Source organism: Falco biarmicus, chromosome 1, assembly GCF_023638135.1.
Source record: "Falco biarmicus isolate bFalBia1 chromosome 1, bFalBia1.pri, whole genome shotgun sequence".
Taxonomy (NCBI): Eukaryota; Metazoa; Chordata; class Aves; order Falconiformes; family Falconidae; genus Falco; species Falco biarmicus.
Window position 1 is genome coordinate 126162419 of NC_079288.1, and position 25646 is coordinate 126188064.

A 25646-nucleotide genomic window follows, 5' to 3' on the forward strand; every position below is an offset into this window, starting at 1 on the left:
CCCGCAACAGGAGCACAGTCTTCCTAAAAAAATAAAAGCTCTCGGGAGTCACAGTCAAACCCCCACCCCACCGTAACGCTGGCACGCTCCCTCCCTTAGCTTTGCAAGCCTCGTGGTGTGCACCCCAGCCTGCCCAGCCCAGGGGACACCCGGCTGCGCTACCTCTGGCCGCTGTCATGACAGGTTTATAGCTAACAGTCCCCCACACAGAGGGCATTTCCAAGGGGCTTGTCATCCTTTACACGATTTAATTGGTTGAGAAGGTTACCATTACCTGTCTCTTAATGTATTATTTGTTCCAAGCAGCCTCTGAAATACAGCCTCTTGCCAGAAGTTGTTGTGCACGTGCTGGCAGAGTGGGATGCCCTGGCTGAGTCTGTTTGTAGGCTTTGGACCAAGCCACTGAAGGTGACCATTTGGCTGGCCTTCTTGCAGTTCAGAGATGAATGAATGCGGTCCAAACAAAAGAAATGGAAACCTAACCATGCTACCTGGCAAGAAAGTAATCCTGAGCACCACAAACTGCTAAGTGCAGTGTGGAGCAGATGCTAATTGATTCTCTGTGCATGACTACAGAAGTAGTTACATTTTTTCTCTGAATAAATAAAGTATGTTTTATCAGTAAGCTCTTTACTTCCCCACCAGTTACCTGGTGCTACAGAGGCATCAGCTCTTGGGCCAGGATGTAAGAGGTGGAGGAAGTTGTAAGATTTTCTTCCAAGCCTGTTACCTTTACGCAAAGTCATCCCCTGCCGTAGCTTACCCGGGCGCTCTCAATGTGCAGCACGTTCAAAGCTGTCCATGAACACCACTGATCCCTATTTACAGCGGATCTAGCCTTTGTATTTCCATTCTGGTTTTGATCAAAAAGACTTTCTTAGTGCTTGTACATGAGGGGAAAACCCACAACATTCTGGAACGGGTACAAAAAAAAAGCCCAATAAATGTAGTCCTCCCTCTTTCTTTCACATATATACAGAATATAATATTTTCTTATGCCAGTTATTTTGGTCCCTTTTATTTGTAGTGGCTAAAGCTGGGCAGGGAGAAGATAAAAATAGTGGGTTTGTTTCTAATACAGTGGGAACTGCCAAGGCAGCAGCTCTCATTTCATGCTCAATTCTTTCTGTTGTTTTTAACCAAGGCAGCTTTGAGACTCGTGTTCCTGCAGCAGCAGCGACTGACTTGTATCTTGTCTCCTCGGGAAGCAGCTGTTCCCACTTAGCAGGGGTAGATGCTCAGGACACAGACATTTACCTTGAAGAATGGGGTCAATGCGGTTATCTGTATAGAAATACCACCCCACTTCAAAGGACAGCTATTCGTGCTCCACTGCCCAAATATTTAGGAAAAATATTTGTATTTGGTTTCCTACAGGAAATATTTAGCAGGCAGTTATTTAAGGCAATTTTCAGTGCATTTATTATGTTCACAACAACAGTGGAGCATTAGAAAGAAGATTAATTTGTCCAGTCCTGTCATTCTCTACAGCAACCCCCGCCCCCCTACAAATCCAAGCTGAGAAATTTAACTTGGATTCACAATGAATTAGGTTTCAAAGTGCTTGTGAGAAAACCAACCCTTGCTCCTATATATATTTTAAAAGCCTGTACCGGAGTTTTGTCATCTGAAACTTCTCCTTCAGTCCATGAAAGATCTGTAGGAGCCAAGAATAAGATCCCAGAGCCCTGACTTCGTGATGGACTTTAACTAGAAGGATTGTTTCATTTGCAGCAGAGGACTGGTCAAATCCCAGGGATAAATTAAATAGTACTCTCTTAAATGTCACCAGACATTGAGTGTCTAGAGAAGATAGATGCAAAGATGCCACTTATGTACACGTGTATGTCATTCTGAATTTATTTTTTTTTACCCTATTATATATGGCTTTCATAAATATATCAAACATTCGGAAAGATGTTGCATTAAGATTAAGCCCACCACTGTCTAACACAAAACACCCCGCAAATTCATTCATTGATTTTAAATCTCTCAAGTTTAATGGGTAACAAGCTGCACAATAGCATTATATACCTAAATTTAAAATCAAAGCTTCTTATAGTCTACTGTGAAAATGGACACTCAGTTGTTTTGTAAAGTGAATGCCTGACATCTGCTGGTAATTATACAAACTGTATATTGTTGAATGAAACTGCCTTTAGTAGTTCAGTTTTTAGACTAAAGGAAGATGCTTTAAAAATATATAAATTATTCAAATAAATATTTAAATTATTTCAATCATGATGTAATGAGTTTTCAAAATCAGCTGCATCAATACTGCTATTACTTGTTAGATATAAGATAGTGAGTCTTAAAATTTCCTAGGAAATTTTCCAGCAGGGTTGATCAAATACAGTAGTCAGAAAAACATATTTTCCCCAACACGATTTTTGTGCACATTATTTTTAATAAATAAACAGGAGCAATTCTAGTGCTACAGTACTTCACATTGCCTTTTGTTTAGAGTCAATGTTTTTTTAGAAAGCTATTTCTGTCATCTTTCAACCATGCTACCAAAAAATGCAATTGCTAACTGAAACAGCAGGACAGCAGGAATGCTCGTTATTACAGAAGTCCCACCTGTGATGAAGGCTACAGGTGGGTCTTTATCCAAGAGGGCTTCTTAGCAGCCAGCGAAGACATGGGAGACGACAAAGGATATTCGACTAGAAAAAGCAGCAAATGGGGACTGCACCAAAACTGATAAACTGAAGGCTTTCAGTTTTTCACCTTTTCATGAGTTGCACAGTTCTTTTTCTAAAATTTGGGGACTTAACAGTATCAATAAGTAGGACTCAGTTTTACAAAATCTAAGCACCTGTGATTTTATGAAGCAACTGTGTAACATGATGTCTTGGTAAAACATAACTCAGAAATTATTTTTGAGCAAGAAGGGGTCAGAAAATAATCCTGCTGGAACACAACCAGAAAGGATGAGAGAAAGAAAGAATATACAGAGGAAAATGGGAATTTTAAAAATGTTTTATGAATTCTTTAATATGGATGTAGCAAATAAAATGCTCGGTTTGACAAAGTTTAGAGGAGAAAAATCCTCAAAGCTTCCAAAGTTAACAACTGACCTTTACTGAAAGCCTATGCAGATATCAAATAGCAGAGCTCCTTCAGCCACAGAAACTGATCCTCCATTCCAAACCAACGAACAGAAAATTAAGTATTTGACAAGATTTCCTCTTGCCTTGCAGAAGCATCACCGTGAACCCAATGAAATGTGTGTGTGTGGAAGCTATTGCCTCCGACCATTTTTATTTTTTCATTTTTCCTCTGTACCAACAAAAACAATAAAACAGAATCAAAATCTGGTAGAACATCTGCTGAATCCCTCTATGCATAGTTCTGGTGGTGTGCAACATAAAAGCTATTTTTCACTACTATACTGCCAAAAATAGAGCATAAAAGAGTTACCTTGAATTTGATGACACATGCATATTGGTTTTCCGAATGCAAACTATGTGCAATTCACTTTGACAAAAGGAAAAAAACCAACCCCACCCCCCAAAAAAAAAAGGGGGGGGGGGGGGGGGGCGGGCGGAAGAAAAAAAAAATAAAAAAAAATTAAAATCAAAGTGAGCAAAAAACTTTACTTCTTGGCTCCAGGAAATTAAGTCATTTACACCTTCTATAGCTCCTCAGAAACAAAAGTGTTAAATTGGTGTTGCACCCAGTAGAATCGGGCAGACGAGTCTCAGTGTTTGACACTGGTTCCCCAGACATATAAGCAGGACTGAAAACAGATTGCTAAAATTCCTGGTATTGACCAGTTCTTGAATGATTACACTGAACTCCAGATACACCTATATACACACCATACATAGTTGCTGGGTGTCCCTGAAAGGGTAACAGTTTGTTATGTAAAATACAAATGGAAGTTCCACATTATTTGTTTTCTTTAACATTAAAAAATGTTAAAGTACTTGAACAATTCCTCCTTTTGGTGGAATAGGGAGAACATTAAAAAAAAAAAAGAAAAAAAGAGAGACATGACTAATGTACTCATGACATTATTATTATGCCAAATACCCAGGAAAAAAAACCCAACAGATATACCTTATCTGAAGACATCCACTGACTTTGATGAATATTAATGGATTCCTACATGGAATTATTTGCTTTAAAGGAGTGGCCTACCATCCATTTTCAGGAAGTCAGCAGCTGTTTTTCAAATTTCTGATCAGTTACTTATAAAACTGGGGGAGAGGGGAAAATAATAGTCCTGACTATTCACCAAGCCAAAGACAATATCTTATATTGTCTCTTATATAACTATAAATTATATATAAGTTATATATATAACACAAAGTTTCCTTCACTTTTTGTATCAATATCTTTTTGGACAATTTAAATATTTGCAAGGAAAAATCCCATCCATTTGAAGAAAAAGAAAAACTTTAAATCTGCACACTCTTACTTTAGAGACTTCAGACACGGTGTAGACTACTGTTATTATGGAATAGCGTGGTAGGGAGCTGCTTTGTCAGTGTTTCTACTTATTTGTTACACTTTTTAAACAGTAAAAAAAGATAAGGTTATATTTTTGTATAGCAAGGAATTGCATTAAGAATCAGCTTGTTGGGATGCAAAAAACATTATAACCCACAAACATATATCCTGTATCTGGGTCAAAGATGTTATTTTGAATTTTAAAACTAAGCGGCAGGACATCCTTGACGCAGCACAGACCACTGCTTTTAGTCTTTCCAAGCAAGCTTTTTAGAGACACACTTCAAGGTCTTGCAAAACCAACTTCACATGCTGTCATAGAGCTGCTCTCCAAATACACAACAATTACAAACTGTATCACAGAGTCAAGGGTTTAAGCAACTTTCTAGATACAAGGATTTTTTTTTCCTTTTTTTTTCCCCTTCTCCTTTTGACAGAAAGATAGCAACTCCAGATTCCAGAGCATCAAAGAACCATAGACTACTCTCTGCTTTTTCCAAGACACAGCACTACTTCGTTTGGAGCTATCCAGAACTTATATTCCATCCATCTCTTTGGATTTCTAGCAGTTATAGGCAAGGCATTTCTTGGTCCCAAACCCAAGGGTGAAAATCCACAACTACAAGGATGAAATATTTATTGACATTATATAAGTGGATTTCTGCCTGTACTGAACCGTTTTCAGTGACGTATGCTAAATTGCATGTAATGAATTCTCCAACCACTTTCAGCTTGAAAGCAGAAATTTCCTTTTAAATATAATTATTAGCAAAAAGCACTTGAACATCATTAGAAAGCAGCATTTGTAACACTTCTACTCAGTCCAGGACTATTACAGCATTAGCTGAAATTCAGTTTCAGATCTGTATTTAAGATTATGCAGATACAATTGCTCCTACTCTTACATTGCATGGATTTTTGCAATGGGATAGCTACAGGGAACAAGACTAAATTAAACACAATACGGGAAACTTGCATTAAGTGTGAAGAATATAAATATCACATAATCCTACTGATTGTTAAATCATCTTACTGTTAAGATTCACAATAGCTATAAAAATAGCCAGAGTCACATTCAAACACAAATACTTAATGAAAACTCCCACCCCCAGTAGATGTAACACTTATTTTTCTTCCCACATAAAGTAATAGGCATTTCAAGACCTAGAACTCATGTACTTTTAAATGCACACCCGTGTAAACCATATTTTGTAAAAAAGCACCCCACTGATCTCCTATTCTGCACTTCAAAATGTGGAGTGAATGTACAGCCTCTAATGGCAAAAAACACTTTTAGAGTAACCCAACTCTTATTTTTCTAGAGCCAGATAAACAGGGAGAATAATTTAATATTATTTACTGACTACCTTTGCTTGAATCTCCAAACAATTACAACTTTCTACACCAACTGTAATCTCTAAGTTTCATTAGGCATACATCCTGTTCCATCACCCATCTATTAATGAGTAGTGAATAGCATGAGATCCAGGAAAAAGCAAAAGAAAGGAAAAAAAACCCAAAAACAAATAAACACACACACATACCCCCAAAACATGAAGTCCAACACAGTTTTCCAGTCTGTTACTGAAAAACTCCTAGCTACTAACTCTGTGTAATCTTCCAAATAGTTTTACACCTATCTTCAAGCATTTTCCCCTTTATAGTTCTTTTCCCCATAGCTCATTAATAGCACTGAAGACAGTGGCAAAAGCCTTATTTCAATCAAGATCTCTTGATACAGTCTTCACTGTTTTTAGGGATGCTCCTTTGACTAATTCTCCAAATTCCCCTTTTAAATGCCTTTGGAAAGGCGAGTCCTAATGAGATACTCCATTTAGGAGTGAGACCTGACAATACAGAGAGGTGACAGAGGCAAAGTTCAGTCTTTCTGTGGAAGTGGATCAGAGCTTGTGAAATGAGATAGTCCTTACAGAGAGCTCATATCTGATGAAATATTATGATTTTATTACAGCTTGAAATTCTACACTATTTAATCTTGACATTTGTAAACAGAAAAAATCCCAGTCCTTAAAAAGAAAAATGCTAGTGTTGCCTTGCCACATACACAGCTAGATTGCAGCTGCTCTTTCTGTTTCTTACCGTGCCGATTCCTAAACCAAAAAAAAAAAAAAAATTAATAAATGAACAAGTAGTATTTAATGAGAAATGAGGGCTGGAAGGGCAGGGAAGAAAAAGAAACTCTGACCCTCTCCTTTGCTCGGAACAGGGAGAGAGAAGAAGAAATATAACAGGAGGAAAATTACCTTATAGAATTAAAATTGAAAAAAAAAAAAGAAAAAAAGAAAAGACTTCAACAGCCCCAATCTCATCGCTATTATTCCCCAATCACAGTTAAAGTAGTTCCATCTTAATCTTTAACTACCTTACACACAAAAAAGCTCTTTTGTCTGCCTGCCTTGTCAGCCACTCATAACTACACCTGATACAAGTCATTAAAGGCAAGTATTTCTTACACTTAAACCAAGCACTCATTTCTCAACTGATCTCCCATTCCCACATCCAACCCCCTTCTTTTTCTCATAATAGCTCCTATTACCACCCTCTGAAACCACTCCTGTGTAGCAAATCCAACCCCCTCACCTCAGCACAAGCACCCAGGACCACAGCAGTCACTTGGGGGAAAAAAAAAAAGAAAAATAATAAAGAGGCGCCGATAAAGCAAGGAGGCAGCCTGAATTAATAGCACTGTACCTGTTGTGACGCAGAAGCAAAACCCCACAGCAGCATCCAAAGCCTGGATTTTTCCTTTTTCCCCCTTTTTCCTGGCAGCCACCCGTGAAGCCGGGCAGCAGGAGCCTGCGGCAGGTCGGTCACACGCCGCCCTGGCAGTGGCGTGGAGATGGTCACCCGCAAAAGCACTTGCAGGATAGCTTAAGAATACCAGCACCTTTCTGGAAATAAATACAGATTTTTCTTGTAAAGCACTTGGAAATCATTGGATTCTAACTGCCAAATGCATGACAACTACTGCTAACAAAGTTAGGGGCGTAATATAAATATGTCTTCACATTAGAAAACACTATCCTAGAAAATTATCATAGTCCTGTAGCGCTGGAAACAGCTATATTCCCTCGAATCCATTTCTGCCAGTCTTAGGACTGTAAAGGAGCATCAGCTGTTGCCCCAGACTCTGGTCTGGAGGTGACCTTGGTTGGGTCAGCAGCACCCAGCCGGGGGAGGGAGAGGGGTCAGGAGGTCTGCTAGCACTTGTGACCCTGCCCGAGTTTTGAAATATTCTCTTAATGATATATTTGGGTCTGTTGTTTTTATTTTGAATCAATAGTTTGTAAGTTTGGATAATGTAACTGTATTGATGCAGAGGGCCCTTTTTCTTTTTTTGTTTTGTTTTCTCAATAGCTTATGCACAGAGGTTTTAGAATTTCGTTATTAGACCATCTCAGTTTGGAAAAATAAATCATAAACGCAACTTTGTTGCAGCTTGGAGGAAGTGGGGAGGGGGGGAGAGGAAATGTGTTCTGAAACTTTTTAAGTGAAAAAGCAACTTCAACAACAGAATGCCTATTTTGTCTTTACCTGTGCCTCATCTCTTCAAGAACGTGCAGAGTCACAGAAATGGCCCCAGGGAACTGGTGGACAGTGCCAGAGAAAGAACCAGCAGTGGTCTGGCTTGTTCAACCAATGTTTTGGATTTCTTTTGTATAATAAAAGTATGCCTGACGTGACTACTGTCATATGAGCGTTTACCTGTGTGCTTAGAATAGGACTCGTCATGCTAGAGTATATGCCTGTTCGCTTGTTTGTCTGCATAAACAATTTACAATATTTTAAAACCAGTTTTAAACTGTTTTTCATGGAGAAAATACCAATTTTAATCCAAAATAAAGGAGCCAAGTAAACCAGAACATTCTTTAAATACCAAAGACTTACAAATAGTTATTTTTGGTGTATTTTCTGACACAGATTTGGAGTAAGATTGCTCCTCCAATACCTGCATTTTTATCTAAGTAACTTTCATTTTACAGAACTGTTCCTGCAAAACCTCTCTAGAAATAATTTCCAGAAGAATAATATTTGCAACATTTGTAATCCAAAAACAATGCAGGCACTCTACATGAACCTGGCTGTTAAGCGGTATAATAGCTAGCTTTAATTTTGCTGTTCAGAATTTGAAAGAATGAACAACCAATAGCTAGAGGTAATTTCTTTTCTCAATTTCTGTTTCCAGTATCTACAGTGCCAATCCATAAAGAAGACCTGATGTGCAGGGGAGCAGAGCTGTAAATACAGATGTTTAAGTTACGTTCTTTTCCTGTGTAGGGCTTTCCATGTTGCACTGCAGGCTCTGAACACTAAACGGAAACCCAAGGCTACTTCAAGAGTTTTTAGTTCTTAAGACAACAACTCCTGTCTCCAGGACCTCAATAAATCACTATCTGAAATGCATCAGAAGTGTTTTTCATTCAAATTTCCTACAAAAAAGGTTTCAAACCCTTTCCCATTAAGTAAATCAGTTGCTAGGGAATACATCTTTTGTACACATCAGAAAACACCATTATTTAGCTAGTAACACATTAAGAGAACAATCAGCTGCCAGCAATAACGGTACTTCTTTTTTAAAAGAAGTATTACAAGACACAACAGGAATGTTTCCCTTTAAAAAAAAAAAAATGTGCGTTCATTTTATAAATGGTTTGAGAATTGTCACAAGATGCAGTAGTCACTTTACTTTTTGAAAGGCTTTAAAGAGCCCTACTGAGGAACTTGCTTCCTTGCTCCCTGAACCAAGAGAACCGTCCTGCTCGGTGGCTGAGAAGTGAAGAGGAACCTATTACAGTATCATTGCAGTGCTCATCTACCCCGGCCTTTCCCTCAGGATAGGTTCTTCTCCCCAAGAACCTGAACATAAACTGACCGACGGTTTCTTCTTCATCTCTTTAAAATGCTCATTTAAGGGTAATTTCACTGGGAGAGGCTGGAGAAGATTCAAGCATCACGTTTGGAGCTACAATTTTAGTGTCTTAATATTCTACCGTTTGCTGCGAGGAATATACCATTTTGGAGGAAAGAAGGTAGATTTCTCTCTGATGGTTTTTGACAGCAGATCCTCCTCTTTGTAGTTAAAGCACCTCTTTCATCGGCAGTCTTTATATTCATTGGGAGGGGACTGCCAAAGGAATGCAGGGAAGTGGTTGAATGCCAAGCCACAAGAAGTAAGTTTAAGTAAACATTTCAGGAATATGATTTATGAATAAACCAACGGCTTACTTGGCAATTAACAAAACAAAACTTTGCCCTATTATTTTAAAAAAAAATATTTTGTTTGTTTTCCTTCTGTGTGACAGTATTAAGTTCTCTATAACAGTGAAGTTTTTAGAGCAATATATATACATACACATTGGATATCAAAGCACAGGAAAAAAATATATTTGTGTGCTGATTATGCTAATCTGTGGAAAACAGCACAAGTTCAGAGAACTGAAATTCATGTAAATGTGCTGGATACAAATGAAAAATTGTCCTAAAATATTCTTGTGAAAAATGCTCGTTTAGTTTTCACACTTAAAGAAAAATTGTTTATAAAAAGACAAAGCATTTTTTGGAAACTTTTTCAACACCTCTGCAATTAATACACCAACATGGGGAACATACTGAAAATAATTAAAGATTTTATTTTTTTTTGTTAGCAAGTTAGCTTCCTCAAAATCCATCAGCTTTTAGGTGAACTCACAACAAAGGGGGAAGACACTGCTCCAGTCTTTTGCATCTCTTTTGAAAGATTTGCCACACTGCAGCTCTCGTAATTTTTCCTATTATTTTTGCTGATTTGCAGTATTTAAAAACTCAAAAAGCAAACATAGTCTGAAAATGAAAGTCCCCAACACATTCAGAACAGCCCATGTCTCACAATAAATTAACTTCTGCCCACCATACTTCATTTGAATATATACAGGTACATTAAGAACTAAGTCAGGAAGGTGACAGTGGCAAGCGCACTCCTCCCGAATATTTGATGACCAAGAAACACCAGCTAACTGGCATAAACCACTGCTATGGCCAAGAGGCAACCCTGACACCCTGCCTCCTCCTTCCGTCCTCTCAGCTACGACAAGCATTTGAAGCTGCAGCTGAGTGAGGGACACAAAAAGCAGGATGCGCAGCCACAGAGGCTGCTTCTTCAGCGGAGGTGCTGACTGAAATTGGTACACACTTCTCCCTTTCCTTGATGCAAATCAGGAAGGCTTGCAGGTAGACCGTGTCCATTATCAAGCTGGTAAATCTGTCTGAATTTCTCTGTGTTCCCATGGGAAATCCTCTACGCGGATTGTTATTGAGAATGTGTCCCATTCCTCGCTGTGGAAGGGCCCCTCTAATAGTAGTTGTCCCAGCCCCCCCTGCAACAAGTTCATTCCTCCTGCTAAGCAGATCCCAATAAAAATCAAGTGGCTGCTTTGTAGACAGTCTTTCTTTACCTAAAGCTTTTATTTTTCTTAATGCCTTATGCTCAACACACTGACAAGATTTCTTTTTATTCTTACAGTTAGCTGGATTATTAGGAGTGATTAAAATGTTTTGTAATGCAGAATTGCACGTGGGCTACATCAGCGGCACTCAAGATCTACAGGCCGACTGACAGATAATGAACTATCAGTTTCAAAGTAGCTGCTGGCAGTCCTAGAAAGGACCAAGCTTACCTTACTGTGACACCCTAAACATGCTTTTAACAAAATGCTGTAAAATACGGTAGCCATTTCTTTCAGGCACTCACACAAACCAAGACCAGAAGGCACATCCCGGTTCCACACAGACTAGGTAAGTATCACAGGACCCCCAAAAAAAAAACCACAGTAAGACTACTTCCTGGTTTAAAAACGTTTATTTAAAAGAAAAGGAAACTATACCCAGATGGCCAGGAGAAAAAAAAATTTCCTGTATTCTCCCCCCCAAAACCATTACTTTGCAATTTACTTTTCCCTTAAGTTTCTGCTTCGATGTTTATTTATTTTTATTTATAAAAAAAACCCACACACCTGAACTTTCATTTCCTTTTCCTCTGCTGTTAGACCTAAGGAAATTAAGTACCTTTCACTGAAGGGCTGCATGGGATGTGAGAAGAAACCGCAATAAAATTTATTCACAATATACAGTATAAAAATATCTTGCTCAGGATTCAGTATTATAATTTAATAACTTTTTGTTGTTTCATAGGTATCTGGGAAAGGTACAGACACATGTCCAGATCCTGTTACAAGAGGTAGAAGGCCAGCATTTGGTACAACATTCCAGGAGAGAGTCAAAGTGACATTCCTGTTTCCCCTGCAAAAGCAACAAAGACTATCAGCACAAATACTCAAATCCACCAATTTAGTTAGTAATTAATAATATGAAATAAATTAGATACAGAAATTAATAAATTAAATACACAAGAAACAGGGCATCTCATATCACAAGGTCATCTGCTAACAATCAAACTACAAAGATGCAATAGACTGACAGAGTATGATATATAGGTACCTCACCACAGCAATAAAAACACATATAAAATGCAAAGTATGCAAGTAAATCAAAGACAGCACAAATAATATAATAAAAAAGGATTTACTTACTTAAGACCATTTCCATCATCAAAGAATAAGTACTTTGCCTGCATGTCTTTTAAGAACAGCCTTGGGTTGTCTCCTCTCAACATGACCTTATCCCAGAGGACCACCTGGTTTAGAGCCTAAAAATACAATTGTAATTAAGTCAGCAAGATACCTTACAAGATCATATTCAGTCACTGGCATTTCATAGCATTACTCATCTGAAAACCCTGAAGTATGTGCTTGCAATCCATAACCATTTTCACAAAATAATGGTTTACAGAGGGGAAATGGTTTACTACCAATACTAGTACACACCGAAGCCTGGCACAGAATAAATGGAAACAAACAAACAAAAAAAAAAAACCCCCACAAAAAAAACCGAGTTCAATAAAACATGTGAAAGCCGTTTAAACGAGTCATCAGCTTTCTAAGACTTACAAGTATGATGGGGTTTCCTTTTGAATTGCAAAGGAAGTTACTTTTAAAGCAGTATTTAGACTTGGTTTCAAATAAAGGGCTTGAATTGAGCTATCATGACCCTGTCTAGATATCAAACATTTTTCCAGCTTTCATGGAAAAAAAATATCTCTACTTGAATTGCAAGCGTAATCCCAAGATTTGTATGAACAACTAAACAGACTGATCCCAAATTCTGAAATATTTGAAACTTTACACTGTTAAGTAGGTAGCTGCTAAAGGGTTTTGTTTAGTACCTTATAGAACAATACTAGAAAAAAATATTTCTCAGTATTTGTGAGAACTAGTGATTTACGGAAAGAAATACGTAAAAGATGAAACAAGACAATGAAGTCCCAGATGCTAATAAAGAACCCTAAAAACTATTTTAGCACAAACACAATACCCACATATCCATCGGCATGTATAAAATAATTAAGGTACTTTAAAGGCGCAAAAAAAAAAAAAAAAAAAAAAAAGAGGGAGAGAGAGAGAGAGAAAAGTAGGGAGATTTTTTTTTTAACTTGCTGCTCAAAACGAAGTCTTCACTATATCCTTGCAGTGTGACCACAATAGCTTAAATTAGAATTCAATGGTACCATGGCAGCTTGGTGTTTCATTAAAATAATTTTTCCATAGGCTGTTCCACACAGCTACTATCAAATCAATGAAGAAAGCCTTCAGCTCCCCAAAGTGACAGGACAAAACAAGTAAAAAACCTAAATTACAGTGCACTGTTGCAAGTGAACAACAAGGCATGTGTTACTTTTCTCCCACTCTGCTGGGCACGTATCAAGTTAGGTTTCATGAGGGTGAACCTCCCACCCTGCAGTTAAACTGTCAAGAAAATAACAATCATGAAGGCCAGCAGAAACAGTCCCAGCTAGCAGGAAATGCTGGTACCTTAACTTTTCCCAGCAGAACTTCAGAATGTCAAAAATAGCTGCAGTACAAAATGGGTAATCGCTTCAACTTTCTTTTTGATACTTACATTGTTTTTCGTTGAGTATTCTGCAGACAAATATAGAAACAATTGTTTAACATTCCAGTCAAATACACTCTCCAAATGTATGCAAGTTAAGAAAAATACCATACTGTAATTACATAACCTTGTTTTATTTTTACTAGACCTAAATAGACCATGAAAATTACAATGAGTTCTTACCTTTGAACATACCTCATCTTATTTATACATCAGAGCACTCCAGGAGTTCTAATGTATATTTTAATCATATTAGAACAGGGTTTTCGTTTGGTTTGGGGGTTTTCTGTTTTGTTTCTTTTTTGCTATTTATGAAATTTAACAGCCATTCCCTCCATGATTTAAGAGTTCTATATTTGACACTGCAAGCTAGTAACTATAATCCACTACTAGACAATCTATTATAAAACCTTAAACACAAAAGGCAAGACAGAATTCTTCAGTAAATACCTTCAAAGCAATTATTTATACTGTCAAAGAACCCTGGTATTCAACTGTGGATCAAGATAAAACAGCATTAAACAATATATAAATACAAAATTGTCAGAGAGTAGAGAGTTCAAAGAGCCTGTAACACCCACACTAGGGAAGTTAGTAGAGTTCATATTGGAAGGGACACCAGGAATTAGGATATTTACCTGATTACTACAAAGAAAGTCACCTTCTTATACTGGAACAGAACTCCGCTCAGATTTTGATCAACAGTAAAGAACTGATGACTGCCATTTGAGACTGTCAGTATAATAAAGCTGATATTCTCAATACTTGTCTATTTAGCAATAAAATGCACCATGTGTGACTGTTAAGCAAAAAGCTTTTTAACTCACAATAAAGATGAACTGTAACCTTTTATGTCCCAGTCCTTCTCTTTATTCTATTTTCCACTATCTCAAAGAATAAACTAAACATATTCCCCCGCCAGCCTCAAAAATCTGTTCTATTTTGTCCCACTCATCCTGAGACTGAACCATGGTTTTAAGCTGCTAATTCAAAGGGCAAGTAAGGAAAGAATTAAATAATTAACTGTTGCTGCTGCAAGAACAGCTGGAGCTATTTTACTTGAACACTTTTAACCATCTAACTCAAAACAACAAAAAAGATTCTGAGATCTCTTTTGTAGGATTTCTTAACACTTGCTAAAGTTACTCACAAATTAAGTAAGCTAAAAAGTGGTTTTGAAAACTGCCTCCTCCCCCTTTTTCCTTTCCCCAGTTTCTTTTTCTGTCATTTTATTTACTTCCTTCTAGGCCTAACAACTTGTGTCTGTTAGTTAAGAGAGCCCATGTACCAGTACCTCTTTACAAATTTTGTCCAAAAAAAGCCTCCCAGAAAATTTCATACTGCAAGGTTTGTTTATGCTGGGCATGAACAATTAAGTAAAAGTTTTTATAAAAATAAACGTAAAACTACCACTCCTATTAGAAGTTACTAATACACTGAATCTTTATGTCCGCATACTGCAGACTAATCCTTGTATAAGAACATTTCTTTGAGAGGTCCTGTACTGTCCTGCTCTGCCTCCCCCTGTATACACTACATACAATTCAATTAACCTGCTTTAGAATTTTAGTTTCTGGTCATCATACATATAGGCATTTCAGAGGTAAAACTCAAGACTTGGGAGTTCACCTCTTCTGCTTCCAGCTAATAAAAATAAATCTCCCTTATTCCTGCGCAACACACGCCTGCAAAATCCGATTAACCTGTTTACCCAGTGTTCACATGCATTCAAGAGTAGTATTTTGCTTAGGTTGCTTACACAATGCAGCATTCTCCAAAACAGGGAAACAAACACAGAGGTAATCGGTCTCTTGCCTAACACAGTGACAAAAAACAGCAGACAGGGAAAAATTCCAGGTGTATCAGCCCAGTTGCATAGCAAGACTTAGTGTAATCAGCTGAGGTAAAGCATGCCGCCTTGTATTTGGTACTGACTTCTGCAGAAAAACAGATCTATATTTTGATGTCAAGACCCCTATGAATGATTCCCTGTCAAAAACCTACCCCAAACAAAATGTAACGAACCCACCCACACACAACCCTCTTTGACCCATAAATATCAGACTAACAACAGGAAAGGAAAGTTGCAGTAAAGAGGCCCCAAAATAACGCAATACATTTTGTAGCACCTCATATGCTTCCAATGAATGTCATCCTATGTTAAAGATTACATAGTTTAAAAATCTAAGCAAGTAAAGGATTACAATGTCTTTTTATTTTTAAATGGAGACAGGTACTGGTATGCAACTATATGGCCAGAACTTTGAAAGCCTCACAACTATTCTAGTTTGAAAGGTGTATTGGGAGTGTCTCTAGATTCAGTATGACAGTCAAAATAGTATGTCATATAAATCCTACAATTAATTAACATCTCAAACCATCAATACAAACTTCAGTTAACCACAATACTGTCCAGATGTTAAACCACACTTCCTATTACTAGATACAGTGCACTTCACTACAGTTTGATGTTAAAAACAGGCCTTAAAGAGAGAAAACAACTTGTCCTCTGTCATCTACTAGAGGCAGAAGGTTATTCCAAGTTCCATTTTACTGCCCTAGCTAAGTAAAATACTACTTTTCACTGCTTTAAATTTGTATTTTGAGACAAATTGCTAGTTTTCCTCAAGTTCTGAATATCTGAAGATTATAACAAAAGTAGATGTCAAGATGTTCTTATTTCATCATGTGCACAATTAAGGATATCTGCAGTAATGTCAAATGTGACGAATCCCAAATCACTTCTTTCTCTAGGTCCAGTGAAATCTTCTACATTTTTTCTAAGACAAAACAAAACACAAGATTAGCCTCTCATCATTTCTCTTTCATGCATTACATAAATTATTATGTATTTACCTCATCCATTTTCTGTACTTTCTTTTAAATACTTCTGGCTAAAATATAATCAACATTACAAAACAAAACCTGCCTTCCAGAAATTATGGAGCCCCAGTTTTGAACAACAGGCCTTGCCACCACAGTAGTCTAAGTTACACAAATAGCCTACAGACTTTCTCCTGGTAACAGAAATTTGCCTCTTCCTAAACTGCACTGCATTTCATTTTAGTAAAACACGTGTTAGCCATCCCCAAATATATAAAGCTGACTGGAACACCAGAGCATAGCTGTCTGCTGGCAACCACTTGCAATATCATTTCTCAACTTTCCATAAAAAAATAAAAAGCCTCTAGTGGTCAGTCTTATACAAGACACTCCAATCATTCTGATAAAACAGAGTTTATGTCCATAGTTCGCTCAGCTTACAAGATTTCGTCCTGGAATGCATTTAGGTAGTGGTATAAAGAAAACGCTTAATTTCTTCTACATTATGGGATGTCACGTAATTTTTTTAAGACTATTACAAATCCGTATTTGGAAGATTATGTGACATGGCACACTAAACCGTATTAGAAAAAGAAACTGGAAAATTACAGAGACAGCAGCTATTTTCACGCATATTCACAAAGCTTATCAATTTACCAAACCTACCCTCTACAAAGAGGAATACCATAAGCAGGTGGCAATCAGCTATGAACCTTAAATCCTTATGCTACAAAAATTTCTTGCTACATCTCATGTATGATCTTGTGTTACAAATGAATTTCTTAATTACATTTACTCCAGTTTCAAAAAATAGTCCATTAAAACATCACGCCGTTAAAACTAATCTTAGTAATCTCAAAGACAAAAAAGTTTACGAGCAGATCAAATACTGTTGGAGACAGTAACTAAGAAAAACACCACCAAAACTTCCCAATTTAAGCCTTGTTATGAATTTTCATTCCTCTGCAAAAAGCAACATCTTTTAGTAACCCATAGCAAGCACCTGACTTCGTTTCTGAACCACTGTCAATCTGGTGGAATAACAGATTGGGGTCTGCAGAACTTCTTACGACGTCCAAGAAAAGCAATTAAGGTATAACGCCTCTCGTTAATACCAGATCTCTGCTTCATGGAAGGGAGGCAGTATAAATTTCATCCACTCAAAAATATGCTTTTATGCCAGTTTTACGCTGTTTGCAATCCTCAAGTCTAGCGTAACCATGGGGTTTCCTTTCCTGAGGTATTAAACCAAACAGCGCTGGCCACTATTTATTTAGATTCACCTTCCCTTTCAAACCCTGCTGTTAGCCATCTATTTGAGCCTCTTGCAGCTCATGGAGCTTCAGAGCATCCTGAGATGTCAGCTCACCGACTCGGCCCAAACTAAAGTCATTAGTTGAGTTAAAGCAGCTCAGTAAAGCATCCTATGTGCCCGATTCCCCTGTGCAGCTCCAGTAAAGCCCCATGTGTATAGGGGCAGGTGCGAGGACCACCACTTCAATTGCTCGTGGAACTACAGCCCTTCGCATCATACATACTTAACTGGATGAAAGTTTTCTGTGATAAAATTTCCTTCATGGCGAGAAAAAAAACAACAAACCAACCAACCAAAAAAAAAAAACCAACAAAAACCAAAATTGAAAAAAGTTTGCCCTAGCGCAAGCCTGCATCAGCACACTGTGTCTCGTGGGCAGCACGCTTCTGAAGCGGCGTTACGTGTTCGACACCCGGGGCGTTCCACGGGAAGGTAAGCCATCCCGGGCAGTCTGCTGTCACAGAGCTCGCAAGAAAAGGCATGAAAATACATTACCAGTGGGGAAAAAAAAAAATCTAAGGGAACTACCGATTACAAAAAGAAGGTACTAGGGAGCCAAGTCGTGCGTTCGCTGAGGTCCCTGCACGCCCCAAACCCGCCAAAGCCGTTCGCTCGGCTCCCCCGCCGGCCACCACCCCGGTGCTGGCCAGCGAGGCGGCCCGCGCCCACCGGCGGCGCACCGAGCCGAGCGGCAGCGCAGCGCCCAGCGCGGGCGGCACCGCCCCTCCCGCCCGGCGGCGGAGCGCCGTCGTGGGGCTCCCTCATTGGGCCGGGCGGGCAGGAAGCAGCGAGCCCCGCGGGCCCGGCCCGTGCAGCCGCCCCGCAACGGCGGGCCTGCCCTCGCGTCCGCGGCGCCCCCCGCCGGCCCGTACCGTCCCCTCACGCACCGCGGGCGCTGCTCGCCACGCAGCGGCTCCGCGGCGGCAGCTGCCAGGCAAACCCTTCCCCTCCCCGGCCCGCAGCCGCCGCCCGGCCCGGCCCTCCCCCGCCGCTCCCTCCCCTCGCCCGCCCGCACTCACAGCGTGACGCGGGAAACGGCGATGCTGACGGGCACGCTGCGCCCCTTGAAGGCGGTGGTGATGAAGCAGCCGAAGGTGAGCGCCGCCATCACGCTCAAAGAGAAGGCGAAGAGCGAGTTGGCCCGGGACAGCACCGTGTTCATCTCCCCGCTCGGCCCAGCCGCCGCGCCGCGCAGGCTCCCAGGCTGCAGCCGTTGCTCGGCGGGAGGGGGGCGGCTCCGGCGGGCCCGGCGGCGCTGGGAGGCGGCACGGAGCGGGCGGCGGCGCCGGCGCGAGGGCCGCTGAGGAAGGGGCGCGCGCGCGGCCGGTGGGGAGGGGCGCGGCCTCGCCCAGAGCCCGCCCAACCAGGGCGGGGCCACGCGCCTCCCGCACCGCGCCTGCGCCCGCGGCTGGGCCGGGCCCCGCCCACCCCCGGCACCCGCCGGCCCCGCCGGCCCCGCCCACCCCCGGCACCCGCCGGCCCCGCCCCTGGCCGCCGGGGAGGGGGGGCCGCGGCTCGGGGCCTCCCGGGTGGGCTGCGCTTGGCGTCGCTGCGCCTTTTGCGCGCCGCACCCTGCCGAGCACCGCTCACACGGGGGAGTCCGGAGGAAGAAGGTCCTTGTGCCCTTTGGCTGTCGCGTACCAAAGGTGACTGACTCCCAAGGGAGCCTGTACGGTGCTTCTGCCGCGGGCTGCTTTACCGGCGAAAAAGCCCCCGAAGGCCGGGCGGCCCGCTCGGCTGCGCCCCGTTCGGCTGCGGGCGCTTTGGTTTCCTTTCGTGAGGAGCCGGTGCCGCCGCGGCCTGTCCGCCCTCTGCGTGGCCGTGGAGGGGTCCCCGGGGCTCCCTCACAGCCGGGGCCCCTCGGAGCAGCGCCCGGTGGCGGCGCATCGGTGTCCCCTGGGAGCGACCCCCGGGGCAGGGCTTCTCGGGGCTGCTGCTGGGCGCTTTCACCGTTAGCGCTCCCAGTATGTGTGCCTGTCCCGGTCCATTAACAGCTGGGGGGGGCGAGAGGGTTGTTACGTGGTGGAGCGTATTTTTGTGAATTATTTGTTGCCACGGTGTTTCTAAGGCATTCGGGTTTAGAGGGAAGTTGGTATTTGTAGCTCTGGTGGATTTTTGCATTTATATAATAAAACGTGAATAATATTTGAGGTGATGGCTGGTTTTTTTCACTTGATATCTGTATCTTGCTTTCATTGTGCTTTGCTACTCACTACTTTGTTTCCTATGGGATGTTCCTGTTAGTATCCACTTTGTTACATACATGCTCACTATGTAAATCATCTTGCCAGTATGTAAACTGTCATTAGGTAAGTCTAATCATTTAGTAGCTGGGCATGGCGTTGGAATCCTTTTTCTTTACCAGATGGCTCAGTGATTCCACACCATTTGCAGGCTAAGGCAGTCTCTCACCCTCCTTCTCCACTTAAAATAAGGTGTGCTAGCACCAATTTGATGTGGCGAAGTGGTTTCTAAGTCCTCTTCCCAGGCCCCTGCTCCCCGGACCTGCAACATTATGAATCTGAGAACTGGGGGAAGACAGAGCCTGTACAATGTTTTTTTCCCCCATATTTCACTGTATCAAGTACAGCAGGCCGGATCAACACAGATTTCTCAGGGCGGACAACAGGTGTCAGCAGTGGCTCAGTTAAATATAACTCCCTCTTTCCAGTCCTAAGATTCCAATGGTGTAAATATGGGGAGTAGGAACAGGAGCTCAGACACAGGGGTCTGAAAAGGTGGGAAGCCCCATGGTGATTGAAGGGATAGGGAGGAGAAGGTGTAGACTGTCAGGTTATTCTGAAATATGTGTGTTCTGTGCTGATGGTGCTCTTTCTTTTCCTCCCCTGTAACTGAGAGTCAGTTCTGTGCTTCAGGGAAGAAAAATCTTTGCAGATAAAGGTAGGGAATGGAAGAGGAAAAAGATCATACTCACGCTCTGTGTTTTCACCCAGCTTGAGCAACTGTAGCACATCTCTGTTTAGAACTGTTATTAAATGTAGGATGTGAAAGTACCTACGGGCACGTTCCTTGTAGTTGGAAACCTCTTTTTCACGATGCTCTTGGTTTCTGTGTGCCTGTGCATTTGCCATAATGAAGCCAGTCGCAGGCCCATGGAGGATAATAGGTTCTTCAGCAATGTTTTGATGATAAATGCTTTGCCATTTTCCGTTTGGTAATTCTCCATCTTCCTGATACTCCAGAAGAGTTCCAGAAACACAGAGAGTTTCTTGTGTAAAGGTTTTTGTTGGCTTGTTATTATGTTTTGATTTGCCATTGAAAACATTAATTGTTGTGAGGTAAAGGGGTTTGATTTATGGTCTGTAATGTAGTGTTACTGAAACCTTGGATAGCTGTTACTGAAACGTGGGTCCTTTCCCCGCAATATTTGAAGACTTAGAAGCAACAAGGAAGCTTTTACTGCAAACTGAGGAACCTAAAGGTTTCAGAAGTTGTGAAATCTCTGCTGTAATCAAAAAGATAGTTATAAATGTGAACGCAATCCTTTTCTTGTTTCTCCAAACAAAAGGTTCATTTGCCTTTGGTCTTGTGTTCAGTTCTTGTTTTTGCGATTTGGAGTTTTTCATTAGATATTAAGGAAATTTGCTGTTGGGGATAACTTAAATAACTAAGGCAGAACTTACAGGAGTAAAGTAGTGAAATTTCCCAAGCAGCAGTTAAGTACCTGAAGAAGACCAAAAATCAAAAGGTTTAGCCAAATTCATGTTAGCATGTGTTTTTAAGAAAAATGAATAAAAGTGGCTGTTGCTCATGTGGTTTTGGGTTTATTTTAGTAGAACCCTTCAATAAATGTCACTTAAAAGCACAGTGTGCAGGGGAACACAGATGGTGCAGTTTATTCAAGGATTGATCCGTTACTGTTTCAGAACAAAGAACCCTATAGCTTTTTTATGACTGAAATCTTGCAAAATCAAAAGAGGAGAAAAATTTTGAAACAAAGAAGCCAGTTGTGAAGGAAGAAGGGAAGATGATTATTCAAAGCAGCTGTTTGTTGGTAAATTCCAAATTGTTCTGTGAAAAATATTAAATCTGTTTTTTTTTTTAAAGAATAGTGGCATAAGTTACTGTCAGCTAAAGAAGTTGTATTAGCCTGAATGGATCAAATACTATCATTATGAAAGCAAATTTATAGAATCTTGGGGAGGCAGGAAATTTTCGGTGACCATTTCCAAGACGCAGTGGTATAAGGTATTCAGTGTGCCTGAGCACAGGCTCAGACCAGCAGAGTGCTTAAGGCATGGCAGTGCTCAGGCTGATTCTTACTTCGAGAAATTTCATAATTTTTCATTACAGACTAATTGAACGAAACGCAGAGATGAGGTCAGGAGCAAGTCTGAAATGTAGAATTCTCCTTTCTTCTGTTTCTCCCCAGAATTATCCAACTTTGGAATTGTGTTCTTATGCACTCTTTGATCTATTAATCATGTGTTCTTTTTTTATAGTGTCAGCACTTCAACAGGATCGATCCCAGTCAGCAGCTGATGATTTGATGATCTCTCAGAGAGAGCAGCTTGCTTGCTTTGGTTGGTATGTTTCTAGTTTGATGGTTAAGTTAGTGAGTGATTCCTTTAATCTGTAAATAAAATGGCAAGTGTTGACATTGACCATGAACAGAGATTGCTGTGAGTTCTTTATTTTTCTGCTGGAGTCAGATTAGTTCTAACATGGTACACACAGACAGCAGCTTCGAGATGGCTGACAGTTTGGGGTGTACGGTTTGTGAATTCCAGGTGAAGGAGAGGTGTTAACTTCAGCCCAGGTGGTGGAACCTTTGACCTTGGGGCTTAAATTTCTGACTGATTTTACAGGTGAAAGTTCAGGTGCCTGTGGCATCTTTGGTACCTAGCTAGTTAGACAAGGGCTGTACAGATAACTTTTTTTGGTCTAGAGCCATTTATATACTTCCTAGATTTTACCATAAATATCAAAATCCTTTACTGAATTTGTCTTTTATTGTTGAAATGTTGTAGCAACACACAACCTCTTAGGCAGTTCTCGAAATGCAAATAAAGATTAAAATAAACATGGCCATGAGCAACTTGAGGAATTTTTGTCTCTGTTGCAACAGCTCCCTTTCACTTCGCACCTCTTCTGGGTGGGCCTTTTTTACAACTGGTGTGGAAAGGCTGTGGCTAAGAGAAGCAGTCTTTCTGGACCACATTGAAGGATTTCTGCTTCTAACCTCATGACCTCCTTTTTTTGCTTTGTATCTTTAAAGTATGGAGAATAAGAAGGTAAGTAAACAGTTTTCACTTGCCTCTGTATTCTTATTGCTAGTCCTCCAGCAAGAAAATCTCAGGGAATTTTAAATTTCTGATTTCAGAATGAACTTGATATTTTATAACACTGTCTCATTTAGCGGTGTAAGAATGCTGCGTTGGAGAGGGAACCAAGTATTCTTGGCTCCAAAACAAACTCTAAGTATGTTTTGGAGCCCAACACAATTCATTTTTGGCTCCTGTCGGATCTGTTGTTGCCCGTTCCATGGCATACAAAGCCATGTTAGGTAAGGTCGTCTCATACATCGCTGATTCCGCTGAAGCTTTCACACTTCATTGTGCTTTGCATTCTGTGGCAAGAAGCCTGTGTGCTACTGATCCACCTCACTCCAGTTTTACCTCATTCCCTAAGTCAGTTCGAAGTTCTTCATCATGAAGTATTTTTATGTCTCTTGTAAAAGCACCAAGCAGAGACTGTCATGCCTCGGCTTGAGGAAAAGAATGTTTTGCAAGCTCTGACATGATGATATCACTTAACTGATACCATTTTTAGTGGATGGAAAAAACCTTTCTGATAGGAACGCTAGCCATGGGAGTCAGCATATAGTGACCTAGGCTGGCAGAATAAATCTTTTAACTCTCGTCTCTACCAAGTCATGAAATTGACTTTATAATTTCCTTTTATTAATAACATTCATGGGCACCAAAAGATACTTTACACAGAAAGGAGACAAATGAAACCACTTTTACTTAGGCCAGAAGAAAACCTGGAAAAACTTTGAAGAGAGGGTGTGTGAAATTAAAGGAAACAGATGATTTCACTGGTTTTAGAAACAGTTTGTCATGAAATAAAATAATCAGTTAAATGACAAGACAGACTAATGTAGAATAAAATTAAAAATTTTGAAGGGAATTCAAATTGGTGACAAAACATTCACAACAGATATTATTTTGAGCAGACTTTTAACTTCAGAATAATTCACGATTGTTTCATCTTTTTGGCATAATTTAAAGGTCTTACACAGAAATAAGTAATTACTATGAATCCCAAATTGTTTCGTAAGTCCAGATAGTATTAATTCAAACAGCTGAAGAGGTCTGTGTAAGTTTCAAAATGGCAGAGGTATTACTTAAAGGTGCAAATACGGTCTTCTGAAAACTGTCAGTTGACATAGAAAATTTCTGTCAAATTCATTTCTCACATACTGTATATGTGATGAAAACCAAATCTGCATGTCATGGCTCCTTTAGGATTTGAGTGTTACTGATTTGTTTTTTTATTATTTATTTAGAGAGAGCTACTTAATAAGAACACGTGACATTTTTGCAGTTCGTTAAAGAAAAGTTTAACTGTAAAAACTGCAAAAGTACCAGGTTTGGTTATGTGAATTTAGATTAATAGGGTGGTTGCACTGCCTGCTAAGCTAGTTTAAATATCAAAAGCACAGTAGCTCTAGTACCACGTGCCTAAGGAAGAGGGTGAGTGAGTTGCTGAAGAATAGTGAAGTTCTGTAGACATGTGGTTGGCAATGAAAACATTTGTCTGGACCCAAGAAAGGAACTGTACAAAGGGAAGGAGATGCAAAATGAGGAGACTCTTCAAAGTTTCACTGATACAGCTGTATCAGTGCATTGAACCATCAAAAATTCCAGCTAAGTGTCCTTATTAAGAGGCAGTTTGCACGTGCATTTTGGTATTACACTCTCCTCATAGTTTGCTACTACTTTTTAGTAGGTTACTATCTCCATAGGAGAATGGGTGGTAAGGGGTGTGAGTGTTTTTTTCAATGTGCAATCCAGCAGGTTAGTTTAAACTCATCAGCAGTTTAAACTGCCCGATTTTGAACTGAAGAGGCTGAATACCAATACAGATTCCTTCCTGTTGATTTCCAGGAAGGGAGAAGGAGGGGCAGGAACCTTTAGCTGAGGAATGGAATGGGCAGCTGGAGGTGGTAACTTTTGAAACTCTTGGGGGGCAAATTTGCTAGAGTTTGTCTGTCAGCAGGCTGTGTGTGCCTGCTGTCTGACGTGTTTCTGAGTTTAGTAATGTCTCCAAGTACACACATGACTTATTTTGGAATCTTCTATAATACTTTTAATAATTGGGCTGTGTTAGGTATCCAAAGAGGATTGCAACAAACAGTGTAGGACAAACTTACTGTGTTTCTTAGCAGCACTCAGATTGAATTTACTTGTAAGCTGGTCAGTTATACCTGCTTCCCTTCTGTGTACAACTTTACTGTAAGTGATTAAATGGACTGGTTAAGCAGATCAAGCATGCTAATATGATAATGTTGCTGATAGAAGGGATCATTTGTTATTAGACTTGTAGGTGAAGTGGCATCTATCACCATTGTGAGAAGCAGCTATCCAGTGGGTGTCTAACAAAGTGATACAGTTTTAAAATTAGTTTATTCCTTCAAAGAACTGAGAAAGTTAGAAAACTGGAATTTCATCATTGCTTACATACCTGAGTTACTTTTTATCTTTTTAAAGTACATATGGCAGTATGTCTGTTATGTCTAAAGATACTGATTGATATTTAAATTCTTGACCAGGATGTGGAAATCCAGATATGCAAACCTGTATGTTAGAACTGTTTTCTATGATAGGAGTAGGAAAGACAAAACACCTGAATAATACCAATGTAAAGTCAGTAAAAGTTAGCAGAATAAGCAAACTTCACATGATGTGACAAATGAAAAGTTGCATCATTCATGTACCAGAAGAACTTGACTTGTGTAGAACCGAAACTGTATCAGAGCACTGATTTTAATACAGTGGAGGAAAAAAACCCAAACATATTA

At 40.2% G+C, this 25646-nt stretch overlaps 2 protein-coding genes across 5 annotated transcripts in view; one reads left to right on the forward strand and one right to left on the reverse strand.

Annotated features, from left to right (window-relative positions):
• Positions 1 to 11299: 11299 nt before the first annotated feature.
• SPCS3 (signal peptidase complex subunit 3) lies at positions 11300 to 18954 on the reverse strand. 2 transcript variants are annotated; one of them, XM_056326440.1, is made up of 5 exons: positions 18619 to 18954; positions 16166 to 16241; positions 13471 to 13545; positions 12045 to 12160; positions 11300 to 11754 (listed from the first exon to the last, which is right to left on the reverse strand). In XM_056326440.1, exons 1-5 carry the CDS (start codon positions 18759 to 18761, stop codon positions 11622 to 11624), a joined length of 543 nt encoding a protein of 180 aa, XP_056182415.1. In that variant the 5' UTR covers positions 18762 to 18954; the 3' UTR covers positions 11300 to 11621. The 2 variants fall into 2 exon arrangements, with proteins under 2 accessions (XP_056182415.1, XP_056182416.1); XM_056326441.1 differs by lacking the exon at positions 18619 to 18954 and adding an exon at positions 17963 to 18333.
• Positions 18955 to 19097: 143 nt separating this feature from the next.
• ASB5 (ankyrin repeat and SOCS box containing 5) overlaps positions 19098 to 25646 on the forward strand; it is a 41230-nt gene continuing 34681 nt past the window's right edge. The window contains exons 1-2 of one of the 3 annotated variants that reach the window (XM_056326433.1): positions 19098 to 19245; positions 22063 to 22147. The gene's annotated coding sequence lies outside the window, so the exon portion shown is untranslated. The remainder of the gene's footprint in view (positions 19246 to 22062; positions 22148 to 25646) is intronic. The other 2 variants (XM_056326434.1, XM_056326437.1) reach the window with 2 other exon arrangements.